The sequence below is a fragment of the Oreochromis aureus genome, linkage group 2 (genome assembly GCF_013358895.1).
Source record: "Oreochromis aureus strain Israel breed Guangdong linkage group 2, ZZ_aureus, whole genome shotgun sequence".
NCBI classification, from domain to species: domain Eukaryota; kingdom Metazoa; phylum Chordata; class Actinopteri; order Cichliformes; family Cichlidae; genus Oreochromis; species Oreochromis aureus.
This window is the reverse complement of record NC_052943.1, coordinates 4,333,537-4,355,629: the sequence shown is the minus strand read 5'-3', so window position 1 is coordinate 4,355,629 and position 22,093 is coordinate 4,333,537. Positions and strand designations below refer to the sequence as shown.

Sequence of the window (22,093 nt, the reverse complement as noted above, 5' to 3'; positions counted from 1 at the left end):
AGTATCAGGACTAATGATTTAAAAAAAAAAAATTGAAATAATGTTTTTGGGGCAACGTGATATGGTCCATTGCACTGTCACCTCACAGCGAGAAGGTCCAGGGTTCATCTCTAAGCTTGGGCCGTTCTCCCGGTATCCGTGAGGAATCTTTTCAGTTTGCTCCAAAGTCCAAAGACATGTATGGGGTTAGGTTAATTGGCCGTAGGTGTGAATCTGTTTCTCTGTGTTAGCCCTGCGACAAACTGGCAGCTGGGATAGCTGGGAATTTTAATCTATTGAGCATTTTACACAAGTTATAACAGGCAGTTCAACACATGGTTTTTAGCTTAGTTTTCATCTGGCCTAACCGATGGGCTCAGGTCTGGCCTAACCGATGGGCTCAGGTCATGGTGAGGCGTCCGTCATCCATCCACAGGCCATAAGACACGCTTCTTCACCCAGAGTAGTCTTTAGATTTTAGTGAAACAAGATTAATTTGTCCTGGCTGTAACTGTGAGCCTCACTGACAGCTTAGTGGATTTGAATCTTTCCATACGTCACACATTACAATAACCTGTAAACTGAGCTACTATATCACTGACTTTTTGATTTGACTCTAAAATTCTAATACAGTCTGCTGTCTTCATGTGTAAAACAGTAAGTGATTTTCATCATCTCACAGTTTGAAATGTGTAGTTGTCCTGATTTTTTTTACACTGCAAAAGAAATTCACCTTTTCTCTAATCCTTTCACTTTCCCAAGAAACTGCAGCTGCTATGAGTGAAGCAAATGATGGAAATTACAGTCATAAACCTACTCACCCACAAAAGATAAGTATTTTAAACTGCATTCTTTGCAATGACAAGTAGGGGGCGACTTTGAAAATTATGGTCCCATTTAGAGTAAAATGGACAGTAACGCATTCCCTACCTTGTGACCGATAAGTCATTAAAATATGAGTGTGCACAACTTTGCTAACTAATTTCTTTTATATCCTATTGCTGGTTACTTTCAGGATCAGAGTGGGTTTTCCAATACCACAAATGTTTTAGTGTTGTGTAAGCCAACTTGATCTCTCAGATGACCTCAATCAGAAAATAATCAATAGAAACCTCTTTTTGTATTTCTTCTTCTCTTCAATGTGGGCGCCCCCGTGTGGTCACAGACTAAATGACCACAAATGACCTTTTTGAAAGGGTAGTCCCAATTTCACCTAAACATCAGAGATACTATAGTAGTATGATAGCTTCAACATACTGAATAGAATTAGATTTGTCAGTTCTACACTTTGTCATGTAGAAAAGAAAAAAAAAAGTATTATAAGACTTTGGGGGCGGGGTGTTTGATTTAATCAGTTTGTGTGTTGAACCCTAATCAAAAACAAAAAATAACCTAAACTTTATGGTTATTTTTTAACAAAAACTATGTTGATGACCTGCATCTAGGGTACTGATTATCGATCAACATGAAATGTCCAAATTTGCTCTACCAAAACGGATAAATATATAAGAGCTGCTGAGTCGGAGTAAATCTGTGATGTTTGTCACCCTCGGTCCTGAAAAGACCGCCTGTAGATGTTTTCTGGGTGCTTCTCCTTCTGGCAGACAGTCATAAAGAGCACCTGCGTTGTGGAGCTGCTGGGCTAAGTACAGTGTGCATACTGTGTAGTGTACATACTGCACTTTCAACACATACAAGTGTGCACATGTGTGATGGAAGTGTTTGACACCAGTCCCGTCTCAGCATTTGGACTTTTGAAACGCACCAACACAAAGGAATTTGCAGATTCTCTGCAGGCCGAGACAAACCTGTGACATCTTCACAGCACAACATCTCGAGCTTTCTACAAACCAGGAATGCAACCTGGCAGAAAAAAAACAGTGATTAAAGAGGGTAACAGGATCAGCTGTAATCAGCTTGTCCTGAGAAAATGCCAGGGAGTTTTCATCCTTTGTCAGGTCAATCCAAGAGGTGATTCCTTTTCCTATTAATTATCTGCCGTGCCGCAAAAAAAGAAAAGAAAAGAAAAAAATATCATATCTCCGGCATGAGCAACTGTCTCTGCTTTCTTTCCAGAATTATCCAAACAGGCAGTGTGGGGAATCGAGCTATACAGTGATGTGCGTGCCCTCTCATTTCTCTGACAAAGAACAATGGCTACCTCATAACTCCAGAGTTTCTTCAGAAGTGGGGGGGGGGATAACGATTATCCAAAGACATGTTCTCTCATGTGACAAATTCTGTTTTCTCAGGCCAAATCCTTTGGTGCCTCTCTGCTGAAAATATTCAGAGCTTGTAATAGAGATTTAATCAGAAGATAAGGAGTGGCCTGAGCACTGAGAGACGGAAAGAGAGAAGAGTGATGATCGTGCATCTCGAGCTTATCGCTGATGGAATAGCTCAATGACATCCTCTATTTAGCCCGAATGACAGCCGCCTTTTATAACACCCGCTGGAAGAGGTCACGAAGGAATCCAGATCAGCTTCTCTGCCACGCAGGTGTATGCTGTGTCAATGCTGCCCTCTTTTGATCGTGTAAGGAATATCATCAAACCGGCTCAGCTTTTTTACACTTTCATTCTTATATCCTGGAAACTACATGTGTCCACTTAAAGCCTACTGCTGGTTGATTAAACATCTTAATTTAGGGGGAACACAAGAGGGCTGTAGGACTTACAGTGTGTTAAAAAAAAAAATTACAGAATATCATCAAAGAGGAACTTTGACATGGTTTTACACCTTTGAGTTAATTTATTGCACATTTTTAAAATTGTATGTATCCTAACTTCAAACATTGCATCAGACAGATTTTAAAAAGTGATCGGTCATCATGTCAATGTTCAAGTTACTTCATTTAAAGGCTCTTATTCATTGGCCTTTCAAAATGCCATGTGCAAAGGCAGAGGTGAGATCATAAGCCGGTGAAAAAAATGTAATTAAAAGATTCATTTCGTTAACACAAACACATTCTGTTCAAATGCTTGATCCTGAAGGGCATGCTTTAATATTGTTTCTAAGGCACACAGGGCAGGGCAGTTAAGAGCAATTAAGTTGCTGTGTGAATTCAAAAGTGTAGTCAAACCCGATAAATTCTCACACAGTCTTTAGTGCAGTCTTATGGTGCGATGTGGAGGCTGTGTATATGTACCCTAGACCCATGGTTTTCAAACTTTGGCTCCGATGCCCTTGGTGGGGCATTACAGGGGGAAGCATGAACATTTTTTGGCATCTAAGACAAGGTTTGAGAACCAGTGGGATAAACTATGCCTCTAATGCTCTTTAATGCCACATAAGTAACATGACATTAAAATACTGTGTGTAGGTTCATTTTTAGCCAGAGGAGCTGCTTCTGATACTGTCCTGTAACAGCTGGGAACCAACTGGAAATTTGAAGCCTAGTATTTGCAAAACACACATTAAATATTAATTATCACTGATGGAATCCAAAGCTACACTGCTGCACTGTGGTTGATGAACTGCCCCGTGTTTCTTGGGCAAACACACCTCCAGATGTTGCCACAGCCTCCATTAGCTGTTGCTTTACTGCTGTGACTTGTGAAAATGTACATGAAAATAATGTTTTCAAGCTCTTTTAGTGAGATTATAAACAAGATTTGATTTGATATGTCAGCACTCACTGTGAAGTATTTTAAGGCTGCCTGAGAAATTGCCCTGCACCTCTCAACAACTCTGAACAATAAAATTAAATGCTAATTGTAGAGCTGTTGTTGACACCGTTGGCTGTTAAGTTTCAAAGAGCTGAGACACTCAAACCATGAATGGCCCACTTTACCCGATGGCCCAATTTACTTCAGTTTACCTTATTAGCATTTTAAAGAAAAATACATTTAGCATCTGGTGCAAGGTTGTTGGGTTCTGGTTTTGTTTTTTTCCCTTACAGATTAAGAATTGAAAATACAAACAAAATAAAATCAGTTTCTGGTCTCAGCCTGGCCACAAATATTTTTTAAAAAATGTAAAAAAAATGTATGGCTCTGCCATTGTTCAGGATTGTTGAGGAGCTATTGATTTAGATTAATGACATATCACATGGGCACGGGTGGAAGCGAATACACACTTTATAAATTTGAACTTAATTTATTTACAAGAGAAATAATACATTATAGGCGACTTTAAAAATCTGTACACTGTACATTCAAGGCTTTGAGAATTTTCCACCCTCAGTTGCAATTTATCCCCACCAGGTGGCTCTGCTGCTGTCAGCATGTCAGTCTGATCCACATCAAAACCAAGGCCTCCAAATGGGTGAGGAAGAGTTTGGTGCCGACACTTCCCTGTGTAGAAGGTTTGAGGGGGGTCTCATTGTGGTGAGAGGGGAGAGGCTGGAGTGAGGAACTGTGGGTGAGAAGCTAAAGAAGGAGGTGTTGGAAGATGGAGGTGAAAGGCTGGGGGGGAAGGAGAAGTGAGAGGCAAATGACGCAAAAGGAGAAGAGGTGGCATACATGGAGAAAGAAGGGGAGAGCCAGGGAGAAGGAGGAGGGCTCAGGTAGTCGTGGCATGGCGTGGAACAAGCAAGAGGCTGAAATGGAGAATAAGATGGGAAAAGCAAAACGGGAGGATCTTCTTTGGAGTCGAATGAGCAAATGGCATCCACAGATGCTGCGTGCTGGTTGAAGTCTGGTTTCAGCTGCCTACCCTCTGTGTGATGTTTAAGCCCCTCAATCAGGCTTGTTCTCTGTGCCGGTGTTATCATGTGCATGTAGCTGGTCAGCTGGGCCACACACCGCTGAAAACCTGCACTCTCTGTGCTAAAGAGAGGAGGAGCATTGGACTCCGAGTGGCCACTGTCTGCCAAAGGAGCATGAGTATCCAATGAGTCTGCAGGATGCAAAAAGATAGAGATGTGAGGGATAAACAAGTGGAACATGAATATGCTGGTTTTAGTTTGATTTTGCTTAACTAACCATCGCTCGGGCCCTTTTTATCAGTCCACTTTTGGAGATAGTCAACAGCCAAGTCCAGAATCTCTGCTTTCTCTATTTTAGGATTCTGCAGCCGCTGTTGATGATGCACAGATAAAAAGAAAAACAAAGAAGAGGAGAAACAAATTTTACCACTGCATTTGTGGCTTATTTGCCAACTCATACAAAGTTAAAGGAAGGTTGTTCAGACATTACTCACTGGATCAGACGTGGCATTCATCAGCAGATGCCTCAGTTCAGCTAGACTTTGATTTATTCGATCTCTTCTCTTCTTTTCCACAACTGGCTTCAGAGTCTAGGAGAGAGGTCACGACAAAGCTTTGCCTTAGTGATGTGATGAAAATTCAACACAATGCATGATGACTTCTTGCTTTCCTAAAGCTAAGAAGCTACTATTGTCCTCGTCTACCCCATTTAGAATAAGAACATTTGTTTACAGTGATAAAAAGTTTTCCTAACCCCCAAAAGAATCATGCAATATAACACAGAATAATAATACATTTTCCTACCCTTTTCCTGCTCTTCCCATCATTCTGAGTTTGGTTTTGGAGTTTCCTGGTCATGTTGCAGTGGTCTATCCAAATGTCCTCCAGAGGTTTAAAGCCCCCTGCCTCCTACAGGGGGACTTATAAGTGCACCTCCTGCGACCTCTGATTGGCTGGCACGTGTGCGTGATGACACTGAGCAGAGACTGGAGTGACTGTGGGAAAACCGAAACTTGAAACTATTACCAACATGGTGACAATTAAAGGCAACATGTTAAATCTATGGCTAAACGTGTGGCCTGCAGATAGATAGATAGATAGATAGATAGATAGATAGATAGATAGATAGATAGATAGATAGATAGATAGATAGATAGATAGATAGATAGATAGATAGATAGATAGATAGATAGATAGATAGATAGATAGATAGATAGATAGATAGATAGATAGATAGATAGATAGATAGATAGATAGATAGATAGATAGATAGATAGATAGATAGATAGATAGATAGATAGATAGATAGATAGATAGATAGATAATAAGGAAAGAGGTTTGGTCGCTCTCAACACTTCCAAGAAGGTGCACTTGGTGAAGTGAGATCATGGGAAACATCCCATTCTCGTGGGAACAGGGACAAAGTGAGAAAACAAGCAGCTACGAGGACTTTTGTGACGTGTGAGACATCAGCACGTTGCATGAAGTGATTTTTGTCCTTCCTCTTCTTTAAAGACCAAGTTAAGATGAAGGAGTAGGGCGCAAATTGAAGATAGCCTCGTGTGTTGTCTTCGTTTGCAGCTATACGCACACAAGATAATCGTTAAAATGTAGATTTAAGCAACTTCGCGAGCGCACAGTTGTAGATATGGGCCAAATGGGAGAAGGGCAAGTTGGTGTGCTGACGTGATGACGTGTGAAGATGATGATTATGACACCCAAGCGTTAAGTGTGTGCCGGTTTCTCCTTCGGGACAGTTTGTCGGGTGTTTGGACTTCACACAAACTCTTTCAAAATCAAACCACTTGTCGACCTCGCTCCACGTTCCCAAACCTGTCAGGTCCGACACCCCAGCATCCTTTGTCACTGACACACACGAGGAGTCACCATATTAGAACTGAACGCTCCATTTCTCTGCTAGAAGGGCCACATTTCAGACCAGTCAGTTTCCATCCCAGGTTTCACGGGCTCATTATTTATGGGGCGGGTCCACGTGGCTTAAATCCTGCACACATTAATGCTCGAGCGCACTCGGAGTCCCAAACTGTGCGTTTACTTGTATTTACATTCACAACTTGAACGCCTAATTCCTTTCTATATCTATATTTTATATCCTCATGCTGCAAATGGTGTATCAGAGCGAGTTTCTTTCCCGACTGCCATAGAAACCAGGGCTGATCCCCGGGCCTCCACTAATCGCCCTTTCTTTGATTTGAAACGGAAGTATCATTGCTTTTGAAAAGCCACTTAATCTCCTCGGGATCCCCGTGATCCGATCATCCCAGTGTTATCTCCACACTCTTTAGCCTATTATGAGGATCAGGGTGACCATAAATGCAGTGCACAGAGAGCTACACCAAACTAAAAGCGCAGTTAACGCCAACTTCACTCTCTCTGCGTCATGTGAGAACATGCAGGCAGCACTGAAACAGTGGTTCAGCTCGATGATTTCACTATTTGTATTTCGATAGTTAATAAAGACGCCGGGGAAAGATTTGTTTTAAAGAAGAAAAAAAGTGGGTCTCACAAAATACAGAAGATCGGGGTCAAAAATACATCTGTTAATGTATAAAATGTTTAAGGCCAAACACATGAAACAAACTTACAAGTTTAAAGAACAGCAAAAACATAACAGTGAGTGCAAGCGAGATCCCGTGAGGGCATCCATGTTTCATTTTGTTATTCAGCAGAAAACTTGAAAAAGTAGATTTTTTTCTTGGTGATGTTTCTTGGTAATGATCATTACACCTGAGCGTAAAAATCAGCTTCTAAAAAGTCTTGAGCCATTCCTCGTGGCTTTATGCTTCGCCTCCAGTGACTTTCTGTAGTGTTCAGGCTTTATGGATGCGGACATATTTTTCATATATTTTCAGCCCAGTTGACTATTGTCTAAGCAATATCTTGGGTTTTTTGTTTTGTTTTTGTTTTTGTTTGCTTGTTAAGCCACTTAACACCGACTTGTGAATCATTCAAGCATAAAAAGACACTCAACTTAACGGATGAACTCGAGCAAATAATCTATTTTATTTATTTAGTTTTAATATTTCTGTATTTATTTATTGTTACCAGCGTCCTCTATCTATGCGGCAAAAATGCCAAATTTAAGACACAATTTGACATGCATAAAAATTACTCTTTTTTGCACGAATAAGGGGATTACCAAAGAGAAATCGAAACATGGCGTGTGCACTTTGTCCTTAAAAAAAAACAACTGAGGACAATCAGGTGGAGGACAAAAGAAGAACATGCAGACCTAAAAACATATCACCAGCAAATGAAAGTACTATTCCTTCAGAATAATGGCATCTCTCAGGTGAGAGATGCCATTATTCTGAAGGAATAATGGTACACCTCCTTTCATTACTGAGGTGTACCACATTACACACGAAAAATCTGTGCCAAAAAGTCTGAATCTGGGGTGATGAATCCAACTTTACATTTTTGTTTAAATCATCAGCAGCATGTGGAGAGGAGGCTGAGTGTATTTATGCAAATCGTGGGTTAAAAACAATAATCCTATAAATCGAGTGCCTGTTAAACGTATTCATTGGATCACCATTTTACTTTCCAAAAGAACAATTACACAACTGTTAATGGCAACATGAGGCTGATGAATTGATGAAGAAACGCACAAAAATAATTCAAAATAAAAATATGAATGAGGCAGTGTTTGCGCAAATACCGCTGATCTTTATTTTCAAGCATCAAGCAGACACACGCAGGAACCGAAATTAAAAAGGAGCAGACAGAGTTCATCCTTTTGTTTCTGTATGGGGAGCCGATCTAAAAGAAACTCTCCGAGTTAAATGCGTAAATAAGGCAGGCCTCGTGTGGAGCTGTTTCAGTCGTTCAAAAAGTTCCATTAAATCAATAAACATTTTTGATAAGAGGGCCTAAACGAAATAATTTTAAATTTAATGGAAGCAACGGCTGTATCGAACCACGTGACTCGGATTAATTCAGTTCTCTCGGGTGTCAAGAGGGGGCGTGGCCGCCCTGATCAACAAATTGCAACAAGGGCGCAAACTTGTGTCATTCGTTCGGTTTGGATCTGCAGCAACGAGGAGAGGCACGAGGCAAGCATGAAGGTTATATCTTCACCTGGAGCTCGAGGACAGAGGGCCGCCAGAAGGGTGAGTTACATCTCCGCAGACAGCAACACTTTGTGCAAAAAGCGCGTTCTTCCTGTTTGCAGTCTAAAGTGTTTTACTTTTTCGCCCCCAAAGATTTCTAAACCTCAGATGGAGAAGCGCAGGCGGGAGCGCATCAACCACAGTCTGGAGACTCTGCGAGTTCTGATGCTGGAGAGCACCCACAATGAGGTACGTCTCTGCGTCGTGGTTTTATTTTCGATTGTTCATAATGTTGTGTTTTTTGTTTTTTTTATTTTATATGCTGTTTGTGAGTGATTTGAGTAATGTGCATTCCCTTTAATGCAGAAACTAAAAAATCCGAAAGTGGAGAAGGCAGAGATTCTAGAGAGTGTGGTCGATTTCCTGAAGGCAGAGAAGGATGTACAGAAGGATCACCAGGCCTCAAAGAGGGCCCTGTCCGTGGAGCAGAGACCGGCCTGTGCCTGCCAGTCCAGCTACCATGACGGCATGAGGACCTGCCTGCTCAGGGTCAACCAGTTCATAGCCAGCAAGAGCCAGGAGGCAGGGGAGCCCAGCGGAGCGGCTGTACGGGCTTCCTTTACGCTTCCAGAGATCCCCATGCACCCCACCACTCCCGGCCACATCCACCAGTCACTGATACCCCCTTCTCCTGCTACTGCTGCTGCTCTGCCTCCTCATCCTCTGCCCTTCCATCACCCCCAGCTCTCTCACCACTACCTGAAGCAGACGGCTGGCTTCCACGGTGCCACCAGCAATCTGTCCCCCGCAGGTGTGGGGCACATCCCTGATCCCCTGTGGAGGCCCTGGCCTCAGTGATTCCAGCGTCAAGACCGAGGCTTTTGAGTCCATGTAACTACTGTACCTACTGTAACCTACTGTAACTATACCAGCAAAATGTATAAAGTGTATTTTTTCGGCTACTGCACAGCCTGTATTTAGCTCACTCAAGTCACTTTCTATCACCTCACACATGTACGAGTGTAATTAGTGATTTATCTTTTTAAAACGTTGAGACTCGCCTATATGTGCTCATTATGGACTACATTTTTAAATGTCTTTCAAGTTGTTTTTTTTTTTTTCACATTTACGCATCAGTACGTAAAACATATATTTGTGCTGACAGGACGGGCCTAAAATTGCTTTCCCTGCTTTCCCTTTGCTGGGGGGTTTGTTTTTGTTTTTCTTCTCTTTTTTTGGCTCTGACGTGTGTATAGCCTATATTTGAGCCACTGTGTGTGAGAAATAATTCATGAATGTGTTTGCTGAGTCTTCAATAAAGACACAGTTTGCTCAAACCTCCCAGAGTGACCTATTTTATCGTGTGAACCTTTTAAAGCCGCTGCACTTGTAGATGAAACGGGCACAGGATAGTTAACCAGAACGATCGACAGTTATGACATCCTTTGTGATGCTGATAGGCAGGCGACTCCATCTATCATCAGAGCAGTTTACTCGGGGGTAGAGGAGCAAACAATGGCGGCCATTCACACACTGTCCAGAGTCTAGACTCCTTCAGGGTGCGGCACCATCCAATCCACAAAATCCTCCCAAGTAAAAGAAAAGGCTGTTGGAAACTAAAAGGCAAAACCATGTGAAATGAAATCTAACATACATATATATACATCCTATATATATATACACCTGTGGTATCCCACGGGGATCAATATTAGGGTCTTTTCTTATTCTTTGATATGCCAACAACTTTTTGTTAATTTCTCTGGTATTTTGTATGAAGTAATGTTTGCTACTATTTAAATGTCCAACATGTTATAAACGAGGGATCGATAAATGTGAATGTCTGGTTTAAATCTAATGCGTTTTCATTTCAACAAATCTTTTTGTGTTTTGCTCAAACAGAAGCCAGAAAAAAAAGCTTTACATTTTTGCATTGAATAATTTCTAAGGCATACTAAAAAACGTATAAAGCATTATCTAAATACGTTAATTTATCTGTTAAAGTGAGACCTTTTACCGGGTTTAAACTGACTCAGAGCCTCACTGAAATTGCTGTATTGTTTTATGGTGCAATACTCATACTCAATACTCACCCACATACAGATTACAGACTTTACAAACGAAAGTTATACGGATGCTCCGGCGGATCCTCTTTTCATAGTTACAAATCTTTAAAGTTAACTGAATGCAACATTTTTCATAATGCTTGTGTAATGTAAAATAATGTAAGACTTACAATTATTCCTCTCACAGATACAATGCAAAAAAAAAAAATGCTTCTGAGGGGACGGAAATGCAAAGTTAATTGTACACGTTTTAGTGTAAACTGTAGCGATCCACAATTTTAGAATGAACTTCAAAGCAGTTGCTACTAAAACCCTGTATGACAAAGACCTTTTAAAACTATTGGATTAGTGTTATTTATATGTGAGGATCCTTGGGGTTATTTTAGGATATTTGCAGTGATTTATGGTAGGATGATAATGTATGCTGAAGCTTGATATATTATTATGTTGGACCTTGTATTTGAGTTGATTTGTGATTTAAGAATAAACTGAAGCTATTCCAAACTTCTTAAATCTTATTCTGACAATTAAACACACATAGAATAAGTAAACTAATTAAAGTAAACACATTATATAAATACAGATATATAAAACAATATTAACTTTGGTCCAGATAGTAAAAAGGTCTGGTTGAGTAATGTAGGTTTGCTAGTTTTGTTGAGGTATATTTGATGTGGTCTGTTTCCACCAAAGAACTATACTTAGAACATATACTAACAAGGTTCTTTAAAAGGAGCATGTTGGATATATTCAGCCAGTGTCTCGATGCATCTCCAACATTTAGATTTTGGAGACATTCAGCCAGCAAGTGTTTGGCTGTTGTTTGTGTCATCAAAGCCACTGAAAGGACAGCATCACGGAAACTGTCTCTGGTGGAGGGGAGGGGGGCTGATATTTATTTAGCCTTGAGAAACTTTGAAATCCACGTTCTGGGTTTTGGTGGCAGATTTGATGAAACTGCTTGAATAAGCTACCGCTAGGTGTGATCAGTGCGATAACAGCCTCGATTGTGTGCTTATCTGCGTTTGAAAAAAAGAAGAAAAAAAGATCCACTCAAAACTGGGAACTGCCCTCCATCAGCATTTCAATGCACGCTGGATGTGATAGGTCACAGCCTAACGCTTACCCGTCTTGGATAAAGTAGCGATGATTGTCCTGCAATCACCCCCTTTTATTTGAAAATGTAACTGCTCTCGTTTTTCCTTCACATCGCTGAAATGCCTTGAGTTTATTGACATTTAAAAAAATCTATATAGGACACAAATAATAAAAGATATTTTAAAAAATGTATGTTTTTGTGTGTTTGTGCGTCAAAAGTCACAAACTCATCCACAGCTTCAGGTTTATAGCGACTTGAAATATCGTGTTGTCTCCTTATCATAAATCCTACAGGAATTCCTTCAAAGTGCGTTTGAAAACATCTATCAAAGGAGGTGTTAGTCCCGCTGCGCTGATCTCTGGACAGGATGCTCCTTTGTGCGCCTCTAAGCTTTAACCGCACGAAGAAAAGCCCACACAAGACTAAGTAAATCAATTAAAGTTGAAATCAGATTAGGTTTCATTAGAGGGGCATCTGTCTAAATGAAGATCAAACAGGTCAACAGGAAGCTTGTTTTTTTTTAAGGCACTGTGAAATGGATAAGAATCAACCTATAAATCAGATACATTTGCTCAGAATGATGCCAGAGGGGACATGAAATTGAATTTTGTCCCAAAACAAATATCCCAAACTGTAGCATCGGAAAGTGTTTGACTAAACCTGCAGATCAGCAGCTGCTCCTGCCCGTGATGGTTTTACCACATCAGGGAGAACACAATAAACACGCCGTTTGCCCTCCACAACAAACCATTTGACGCTCGCAGGAGACACAAGTCAGAGTCACAAAATACAACACAATGATTTAATACCAGGTAAACACACAGTTTTTATTGTCTGAAATCAATAAAAAACAACAACAACAACAAAGCAAACTTAACAAAGTATCTCCCTCGTGTAGACCGACTAAATACGCGAACGTTCAGCTGGTTTCGGTCTGTCAGTGGCTCGGCTCTCGCTGTGTTTAAAGCATATTGCACCTCAGGGTGTTAATGGCTCTGCTGGAGCACGCGCGCTGGAAGTAACCGACTCGTGCACGAGGACACCTTCGTCGTCGCCTTTGTGTCGTAGGCTAAGTCCACACGTACCCGGGTATTTTTGAAAACGCAGATTTTTCTATGCGTTTGCACCTTTAGTCCACACGTAAACGGCGTTTTCGGTCACTGAAAACGGAGATTTCTAAAAACGCCTGCCAGGGTGGAGATTTTCGAAAACGGAGAAAACGCGGAGTCAAAGGTGTGCGCCTTTTTTGACGTCACACTGTGCGCCACGTTATTGTTTCGGTGAAATGAATTTCTACAATACTGTTACTGTTAATTGTACTCTCTGCAGTGTTTAAATGCTTACACATACACACACAGTTACTGTCCCTCCACACAATTACCGCACGTCCTCGTGAGGTTAGCGTTAGCCAAATTAAGGACACTCACAGCAGATGTGAAACATTTTAACGCAAACCGGTGATGCAGAGGTTTGACCCGTAAATGCGCTCGGCTTCACAGTCCCGTTATTTTTACGTCTTGATAGCCCTGATTTTACACATGTAGCCCACGCTGCAAAGCAGAGTTACAATTACAAAGATTAGCAGCGAAATTCAGCAAATAAACCGATTTACGTGCGACTTTTATAACATAATTGGTGTTTCTTTTGTATGAACAGTTTTTAAAAGCTCAAATTCCGCTGGCTGTCCCGGACAAAAGTTTAGTCGCATATCTATATTAGAGTGTATGTTTTTCCTTTAAACCCTCAGACAGGCTTCACTTCTTGACTATTAGGGAATCCCTCCGCTGGTGGTAAATGGAGAGGAACGCACATTCATTTAGTTGAACAAAGCAGCACCGCTGTGCTTTTTTTCTCTGCTGTGAGCTGTGGAAGAGGTCAGTGACTGGACAACATCTGCTCTGGTGGCAACCAGCATGCCCCAGTAATTAAGGCAAATGTTCACAGAAACAAACACACAGAGTGCTGCACAGGGCTGGTGTGTAATTTGTCAGGATGCAGCACGTCCTAATGGGAAAATGCCCTCTAAAATGAAAACTAATGCAAAGGTGATGGTTCATGAAAAAAAAAATGTTTATTCGTATCAAGAGAAAAGTCACAGTAATAACACTGCAAAGAAATGCCAAGAAACAAGCAGAGTGTCGCAGGTTTACATGATATTAACTACTTTGTGTAAGCGTGCGTGCAGCTACATCACTCCATCAGACTTTGCCCACAGCAAGGCCCTGGGCTTTCTGAAACTCCTGTTGTAAACTTGACAACACTTCTCGATGCTGTTCGGATTTCTTTTCCATGTCTTTCAGTAGCGTCTCATACCTCTGACTGCAAAAGGACAAAAAAGGAAACCACTGAGTTTTAAACACACACAAATGAGGAATATTTAATTCCAATTCTTGTACACTGAACATCTGTAATTATTCAGGGTTATAATACTTTAACATTTAATATCTCAAACCATTCAAACACAAAAAGAACACTACCTTAAATTAAGTATTACAAACCCACACACCCACATTTTTGCATTTTTGCATTTTGTCGCCTTGTACTTGTGACACGACAATAAAGCTGAATTCTATTTTATTTTTATCTATAATTGTACAAAAACTTTAACCCATTTAAAAAGTACAAAGTGGCAATAAAGCTGAATCAAGAAGTTAGTTTAGTACTTTTGCCTAAAGGACTCTTGTCTTTTTAAATCTTCTCCTGCTATTATGTAATCTCAGTGAGGAGAAAAGACTGACACAGATCAAGCTCGTGACTGCCCTCTACCTATGAGGGAGCACAGTGACACAGCTAAAGTCTGTTCTCATATCTACAATGGAGCCATCTGTAAGCTGCCTGCACAGTTTATTTTTAATGGGCGGACATTGTTTCTGATTTTATGAGGTTCCAGTTGTCCCAAAACTACGTTCACGTGTGAACTGTAGTGTTTAACACAGTATTAGACATGTGGCTATAAAAAGGGCGGTCGCTATAGACACACACTTTGGAACAATACATATTGGAGCAATAATCAGCTGCCTCTCCAGTGAGTCCAGTGAAAAGGCTCCTGTTTCACTGTCTTAAGGTGCAGACTGGACAAGGACTTCAGTCCACAACAGGGGAAATGGAGTCAATTTGACCATAACATGAGACTTTCTTTAGAGGCAGCTGGGTGATATTGAAGACAGCTACAAAAATGGCCTGGTGTGCCCACCAGTGGAGAAATGTGAGGCGGGAAGACCTGGGGCTACACAACAATAGCAAGGTCACAGTTTGCTGCTAAATCAGTTGTAGATGGATCTGTTCTCCTGGACAGATTGCAAACAATGAAAAAAACAAAACAAAACATGAAGTAATAAAATACTTTTTCAAACACTGTCCCGTGTATGACGACAAGGACAAGAAGAGCAAAAAGAGGAAAGAAGTAATGTTGGAAGTTGAACTGAAACAGACAAATGTTTTCCCAGGTGATGAGCTGGTTTAATTAGCTCTGTAAGTATAGCCTGGAGTTAAAGTTAAAATGCTTCATAAGAGTCTTCTGTTGCAGGTTCAGGCCACAGTGGGGCCAGAATATTGGCACAAAAGGAACCTCTGAGTCCACTGTATTTACTCTACAGTAGGGCTGCCACGATTAGTCGACTAGTCACGATTACGTCGACTATCAAAATCGTCGACGACTAATTTAATAGTCGACGCGTCGTTTGAAGCTTTGTAAGATCCCAAAAGATGCAGGAATAAGTAGTAGGATTTAAGAGTGTAATAACGGACTGAAACAGAAGATGGCAGCACTGCATGTACAAGGATGCCAGCTGCCGTTAAACCCCGAAGAAGAAGAAACTGTCCCAGAATTCATAGCGCAGCTCAGCTCAGTTTCCAACAATGGCGGCAGCTAGTTAGTTTTAATGTTACTGTTATTATTCTTTCTGGGTCACAAAATAAACGTTTAACATATTTTCAGGCGAGAATGTAACTGTGTAAACTTCAAATATCTGCTCAGTTTATCAAGACACCACATATTTGCAAAAGCGCTCCGGCGCTGGAGACGTCTGTTACCCACTAGCTCCATAGCTAGCCGGGGCAAGGCTCACTAGAGCCGGTGAGAACACCGGACTCCCGCAAATCTTTCGCTACTCAGGTTAAACATGATATATAAGCCACTTAGATAACTTAAAAATGTTATTGTTTGGCTTTTTTCAGTATTTTATTTGTTCATGAGTAAATCGGTTTGGCTGAAAGTTATAGTTTTTACACAGCTGAATAAACGTCAAGCAGACACCTGATTATCAGAAGTGTGAGATGCTCCAGAATATACTCCGGTGTCCTGTTATATTTTAGATAGCAAGGAGCAGACGGCTGTGTTTATTAAACTCCACCAAAACAATCTGCAAATTTCATTTAAATTTAATAAACTATCATCTTGTCTTCATTTTTAGTTAGCACATACCTTAAACACTTAAAGTTGTAAGCTAATGATAGTTATATAAGAGCAGATGCATGCTGGTGCAATAAGCTGTACGTTTTACGTTCAATGGATGCATGATCTGATTAGTCGACTAATCGCAAAAATAATCGGTGACTAGTCGACTATCAAAATAATCGTTTGTGGCAGCCCTACTCTACAGCGAGGCAATAGTCATCCTAAACAGATTTGCTGACTCCCACCACATCCTGAACTCATCCTGAACAAAACAAATTTCCCACGTGTGGGACTAATAAAGGTTATCTTATCTTATCTTACCGGAAAGGAAAAGAAAAGAACTTGGACTCTTATCAGTTATTCCTTGAGCTTAATATGACTAAACGACATGACAGGTGATTTCAGGAAGTCATTCACGTGTCCAAGACACAAAGCAGCCTTTACAATAACACCTTAAATTACTGATGCAGTGGGTGATGGCGCTGCTTGTCTTTATATTTGTGTGCAATCACCAGTGAATCTGAGCTCTTGGACTTGACGGTAGTTTTTGTTTGTTTGTTTGTTTAAATTTAACTCTCTGAAGTAACTCTTGGAGGCCAATCAATTTTCCCAAGAACCCGGGACTGTTGTGGAGGATTGCACCAATAAGCTGAACTCAGATGTGCTAAATATTAATTCAATATTAATTTTTACTTCTTTATAAGCTTGTTGGGGCAGCCATCCAAAACAGTCCCAGCTTCTCATGTTCTCAAAAATCATTGCCCACCCCCGATATAGACGGTGTGTGCGCCCGCTCCACCTCTCCCCCATCATCACAACACCTACACTTAGTAAACTCACAGAGGGTGTTTTGAATCATAATTGATCCCCAATGACCAAAACCTGATGTATTCCCATAGCACTGTGAAGGTCTCTTTACACATTGGTGTGGGTGAAATGGCTTACATTTCTCCGTTGATGTACTCCAGCCTTTTGGCTACTGTGGCTTTGGCCTCATCTAGGTCCTGCTTCACTAATACAGGACCAATGAGCTTATAAACGGTGTTTGAGCTGTCCAGCAGATCAAGCTCCTGGAAAGACAAAATGAGATCTCGTGTTTACTACAGAACAACACATACCGCAACATCGATAGAAACAAATGGTCTACCAATGGTGCTATCAGTGAATAAAATAGCAAATAAGCGATCATAGTTACCTCTTTAACAATGTTGTTCTCTGTCAGCTGCGTCTCGAGCTTCTGTCTGGCTGACATGCTCTTGCTAACCTCTGAACAACACACAGTTAGTTAATCAGGGGAGGAACTGGTTGCATTTCAATTACAGCGAAAGTATTGTTGCGACTATAATTCAAATGCATGCGGCAGTTATAACGACACACTTTAATGTATATCGAGCTTTCCTAATATGGTCAGTTAGCTCAATGCATCATGTCACACTAGGAGAAACCACGCAGGGCTAACTAGCACCCACCTTTCTGCATCTGGGCGTATTTCTCCACTTCCACCTTCAGCTTCTTTTGAATGGCTTCTGCCATGTTTGTATTTATTTTAAACAGTACTGTCGAGTGAGTAAATGTTTCAAAGAGATATAATAAGTTATGGATGATATAGCATATGAAAGCTCTATGCGAGCTAACCGGAAAGGGCAGAGGCTAGAGCGGATATTAGCTCATCCCTTCAAAGTAAGAGCACAAATGGGGACGGGCCGTGTATTAGCGGCAAATAAAGTAGTCAAATGAAACCATTCAATCTGTGTATATTCATGTATATTTATATATAACTTATTAATATGTGTTTCCCTTAATATGTAATTTCCCAATTATTAATAGGGTGTTTTTTTTACACCGCCATGGTTGCGGCTGTTTACGACACCGTTTTACGACACCGTACGCGCAGTTCCTCTTCGCTTCGGTTCAAGATGGCTTCGTCGTTTTGGAAAGGTGTTGTCGGCATCGGACTTTTCTCCTTAGCTCATGCGGCTTTCTCAGCGGCACAACGTGAGTTTCATTGCACAGAGCGAAAGACACGTCTCTGTAGCTGTATTTATCGCAGACTGTCTCCGGTATCACCGGGTAGCTCGACAAAACAGCAGCTCGGGCCTTTTGGCTAGCTAACATCATGCTAGGTGGGCTGTGCTCCGCTTTGAATGGGGCGCAGTGGTAGCGATTGAAATCTTTTCCTTGCAGTGCAGCCCGAAAGGGTCAGTGCTAGTGGTAGACAGCCATTTAGAGTAATGGCATTTAAAGAGGATTTCTTTTGGAGCCCTTTTTAGAGTTCTCTAATTAGCACCGTTTGTGCGAGGTGTTCATTTTAACTGCATTAGCTCAATCATGTTTCTCCCATCAGATCGATCATACATGCGACTTACAGAGAAGGAGCACGAGACGCTACCAATTGATGTGAGTAACTTTTATCCTTACTTTCAGCCTTCTTCCTGATTTCAAAGACTTTTCTTTTTTGTCTTTTTGTTTTACCCAGCGTTTTCCTTCTTTGTGTGTCCAGATTGTACTGCAGACTTTGTTGTCATTTATCATGACCTGTTACGGTATTGTCCACATCGCTGGAGAGTTCAAAGACATGGATGCTTCCTCAGAGCTGAAAAACAAGTAAGCTGACTTCACCCTGCACACCTCCACTCCCTCGGCAGTGCAGTTGTTTTTTTGTCCTCTGTCACAGGGGAAGCTCATGGCTCACCATCTCAGCGACATTTATAGTAACATTACTGTGAAGCTGTTCACCTCGAATCCCACAGGTGCAGCTTTACATCACACAGCCAGTGTGTTGAAACCCTCCTAAGACTGAAAACGTATTCAAAGCAAAGCCAAAGAATACGGCCTTATGTCATGAAAGTAAATGGAAGGTTGCTGGGTTGACAAAAGAGGTTTGGGTCACAGTGTGACATTATTATAACTACAGCTGCAGGTGACAAGATGGTGTTTTGGCTGGAGCTTCACTGAGTGTTGTTCAGTGTTATGAACATTGGCTACTTTGGCTGTTTACATTTTTCAAAGGCATGGAGTGGGCCCGGTTGGAATCCTTGCCAGGCTGAATCTGGTACCTGGGCCTCATGTTTCCCATCCTTGCTTGATCACCTTTAATCCATCAGTAAGGTTTTATCAGATCAGATAAAAGAATGAATAAAGTGATTTGGAGGCGAATGCAGCAGCAAAATTGTATAAACTAAGCAGTTGTTGAGATGTTTAAAGACATAAGACAGTAAGCAAGCCAAACATAAGTGACTTGTTCATGTTGTGATCTGCTAACTGGTTAGTTTGAGTGCTAAACCCAAAATATAGGCAAAGTTTTTACAGTGGGAGTGTAACCACTTCTAGATTTAATAAGTGAACCCTGTAGATACAAATCGGCAAGCAAAGCATCCCACATTAGAAATCACAGCTGAATGTTACACAGTTGATGCAATTCTCCCCTGAAACTTTCAATTTTACCTGTAAAATGTCTCATCTGATGGCTGGACACTGGGTTGTCACACTGCAACACTGATGATTCCAGTGGGTGTTAACATTGGTTTGTTTCTTTATTCTAACTCTGTATCAGGGACCATTGGGATGTAAACACACTTCTCTGTCCCTTCTCTCCTACAGGAGTGGATTATATAATTTAACAAATGTAATCAATCTCCATAACTTCCTGCCTCTTGGTGCCAGTGTTTAAGAAGTGTTTCTCTTTTTTTTTTTTTTTTCTTTCCCCAGGACTTTTGACACTCTGAGGAACCACCCATCCTTCTACCTTTTCAATCACAGGGGTCGGGTGCTATTCCGCACAGCAGAGGAGGAGCCCTCTTCTGTACGCAACCAACAAGCTCTGCCCAACCCCATACGGTTACGCAAGCTGGAGCATTTGCACTGAGACTGGCCTTTTCCTGTCTGTAACACGGTCATTGTCAGATAAGATTTGTTTTTGTTAGACAGGAGGGAGAACGTGTCAGAATTCATCTTTCTCCTATTTAACTTTTCTTTATGTTTTTTGTAAATAAACTAATAATGCTGTCTGAACATGCATCTCTGTCCATAACGTGGTTGCCACCATATTCAACGCTGACTGTGCCAACCCCTCAGTTTTTGTTTTTATTATTTCCAAGCAGACTTGTTTGTATATACAGTATGTAAACGCTTTGGAGTCTTAAGATACTGAGACATGTACCCCTTTGATCCCTTCTGAACTGAACTGGGATATGACTCTTTGTATATCTTTTGTATGAAGGGAATAACAAAGCCTGCTTTGGTTGCTGTTTCGTTCCAAACACACGTCAGCAACTGAAAACTTTGTCAACTGAAATGAGATTAATCAGTGGACTCTAATATTTGCTGTATTATTTCCAGGAAGCATAAATGCTCTGTACACTCTGTATGTGAGCAAAATGGTTTTTAAGTCACAGGAAATGAGGTGAACACTGGGATGGGCGATATTAGAGCGCTATTATAATGAGACTGTGAACACTAAGGCAGACTAGACAGTACTGGTACATTAATCTGAGTGAATTTTATTTTCCTTCATTTTAGATTTCGTCAATATTCAACAGATTGTTTTTAATTTAATAAAAGTCATACTGATTTTACGAAGTGTCCAGATCTCCTTTTTTTGTTGTACTTGGGCTGGAATATTGCTTTTGTCAGACAAAACTAAGTGGACTATTTATTTTCCAGATAATCTATTTATGCAGGAAGAAGTTGGTAAGAAATGGTAAATGGTTGGTACGCATGGCTTTTAAAATGAAATCACTATAGTGACAGTCTGCAGAGCTGTGCTGTGCCTGTGACCTTGGTGCAGGACTGCTGCATCACAAAAAACCCTCCTGATCCAAAAAACCTGCAGCTGTTTATGATGGACGCTAGGTGGCAGTCAAGGCTGAAGTTCCAGTCTGGGTTAAAATGGAGCAAACTAACAAATCATGTAGAACAGAAATGGAGAAAAAGTACATATTAAATGCTTGTTTCACTAACATGTATTTAATATAAAAACATAAGAATCAAGTAATTACAAAATTGAGACTTTAATGGATTTTAGGACATGTACTGGTGCAATTTTCAAGAACAAGGGTGATGTGCAGAGCTGCACTAAGTACACAGGGATCAAGTTTATGAGCTGCACCATAAGGTTGGATGTAGGTTGTTCATGCTGAGACAGCTCTACAGATGTGATGCTCGCTTTGTTACAGAGAAGTAAAAAGAAGGTCAGGTGTTGTACTGTCTTTGTGGTTGTAGAGAAATTTAGTTGATACTAAGGAGCCTGAAGTGTGCCAGGAAAATATCCCCCATATCATTGCACCCTCGCAGCACCCAGTGTGGTCTTCTGCTGTTGTAGCCCATCTGCTTTAAAGTTCAATTTGTTATTCAGAGATGCTCTTCTGCATAGCCTGGTTGTTACGAGTGGTTAGCTGAGTTACTGTTGCAGAGCCAGAGAGCTGCTGCTCACTGGATATATTCTCTTTTTAGAACATTGATGGTTGTGTGAGGAAAAATCCCAGCACATCAGCAGTTTGTAAAATATTCAAACCAGCCCGGCTGGGACCAACAACCATGCCGCGGCTAAAGTCACTGAAATCACTTTACTTCCTCATTCTGACGCTCAGTTTGAACTTCAGGAGGTCGTTTTGACCACGTCTACATGCTTAAATTCGCGGAGTTGCTGATGTGTGATTGGCTCGCAAAACATCTCCAATAACAAGCAGTTGAACAGGTGTGCCTAATAAAGTGGCTGCTGAGTGTATATGCAATTCCAGCGTTTGCAGGCTTTTGTAAAATTACAATGTGTTGTAATCAATGACAAAGGGTCACAAAGAAAATAGGTCCAGCTGCCGTGTGCGTCGCAGAGCTCTG

The 22,093-nt window shown here is 41.0% G+C and overlaps 4 protein-coding genes across 4 annotated transcripts; 2 read left to right on the top strand and 2 right to left on the bottom strand.

Moving 5' to 3' along the window:
• Positions 1-4,222: 4,222 nt before the first annotated feature.
• her11 (hairy-related 11) lies at positions 4,223-5,485 on the bottom strand. Its single transcript, XM_031751437.1, has 4 exons — positions 5,432-5,485; positions 5,122-5,217; positions 4,905-4,998; positions 4,223-4,818 (listed from the first exon to the last, which is right to left on the bottom strand). Exons 1-4 carry the CDS (start codon positions 5,483-5,485, stop codon positions 4,223-4,225), a joined length of 840 nt encoding a protein of 279 aa, XP_031607297.1.
• Positions 5,486-8,676: 3,191 nt separating this feature from the next.
• Positions 8,677-9,986, top strand: her5 (hairy-related 5). Its single transcript, XM_031751486.2, has 3 exons — positions 8,677-8,760; positions 8,854-8,949; positions 9,067-9,986. The coding sequence occupies exons 1-3, from the start codon at positions 8,710-8,712 to the stop codon at positions 9,556-9,558; spliced, it is 639 nt and encodes a 212-aa protein (XP_031607346.1). The 5' UTR covers positions 8,677-8,709; the 3' UTR covers positions 9,559-9,986.
• A 3,922-nt stretch (positions 9,987-13,908) lies between these two features.
• On the bottom strand, positions 13,909-17,928 carry pfdn6 (prefoldin subunit 6). The gene is made up of 4 exons (XM_031751444.2): positions 17,728-17,928; positions 17,454-17,524; positions 17,204-17,328; positions 13,909-14,181 (listed from the first exon to the last, which is right to left on the bottom strand). The coding sequence occupies exons 1-4, from the start codon at positions 17,789-17,791 to the stop codon at positions 14,061-14,063; spliced, it is 381 nt and encodes a 126-aa protein (XP_031607304.1). The 5' UTR covers positions 17,792-17,928; the 3' UTR covers positions 13,909-14,060.
• A 167-nt stretch (positions 17,929-18,095) lies between these two features.
• On the top strand, positions 18,096-20,832 carry mmgt1 (membrane magnesium transporter 1). The gene is made up of 4 exons (XM_031751482.2): positions 18,096-18,253; positions 18,603-18,655; positions 18,759-18,862; positions 19,967-20,832. The coding sequence occupies exons 1-4, from the start codon at positions 18,106-18,108 to the stop codon at positions 20,121-20,123; spliced, it is 462 nt and encodes a 153-aa protein (XP_031607342.2). The 5' UTR covers positions 18,096-18,105; the 3' UTR covers positions 20,124-20,832.
• The last annotated feature ends 1,261 nt before the right edge of the window (positions 20,833-22,093 follow it).

Bases quoted from the DNA above. Each gene is read 5' to 3' on its own strand.
- her11 (XM_031751437.1), bottom strand. From the start codon at position 5,485: ATGACCAGGAAACTCCAAAACCAAACTCAGAATGATGGGAAGAGCAGG. The intron at 4,999-5,121 runs GTGAGTAATGTC...CATCATCAACAG, and splicing joins TGAATGCCACGTCTGATCCA to CGGCTGCAGAATCCTAAAAT. The intron at 4,819-4,904 runs GTTAGTTAAGCA...TGCATCCTGCAG, and splicing joins TAAAAAGGGCCCGAGCGATG to ACTCATTGGATACTCATGCT.
- her5 (XM_031751486.2), top strand. From the start codon at position 8,710: ATGAAGGTTATATCTTCACCTGGAGCTCGAGGACAGAGGGCCGCCAGA. The intron at 8,761-8,853 runs GTGAGTTACATC...TCGCCCCCAAAG, and splicing joins GACAGAGGGCCGCCAGAAGG to ATTTCTAAACCTCAGATGGA. The intron at 8,950-9,066 runs GTACGTCTCTGC...CCTTTAATGCAG, and splicing joins TGGAGAGCACCCACAATGAG to AAACTAAAAAATCCGAAAGT.
- pfdn6 (XM_031751444.2), bottom strand. From the start codon at position 17,791: ATGGCAGAAGCCATTCAAAAGAAGCTGAAGGTGGAAGTGGAGAAATAC. The intron at 17,525-17,727 runs GTGGGTGCTAGT...TGTGTTGTTCAG, and splicing joins ATACGCCCAGATGCAGAAAG to AGGTTAGCAAGAGCATGTCA. The intron at 14,182-17,203 runs GTAAGCCATTTC...GTCCTTTTGCAG, and splicing joins GAGTACATCAACGGAGAAAT to TCAGAGGTATGAGACGCTAC.
- mmgt1 (XM_031751482.2), top strand. From the start codon at position 18,106: ATGGTTGCGGCTGTTTACGACACCGTTTTACGACACCGTACGCGCAGT. The intron at 18,656-18,758 runs GTGAGTAACTTT...TTGTGTGTCCAG, and splicing joins ACGAGACGCTACCAATTGAT to ATTGTACTGCAGACTTTGTT. The intron at 18,863-19,966 runs GTAAGCTGACTT...TTCTTTCCCCAG, and splicing joins TCCTCAGAGCTGAAAAACAA to GACTTTTGACACTCTGAGGA.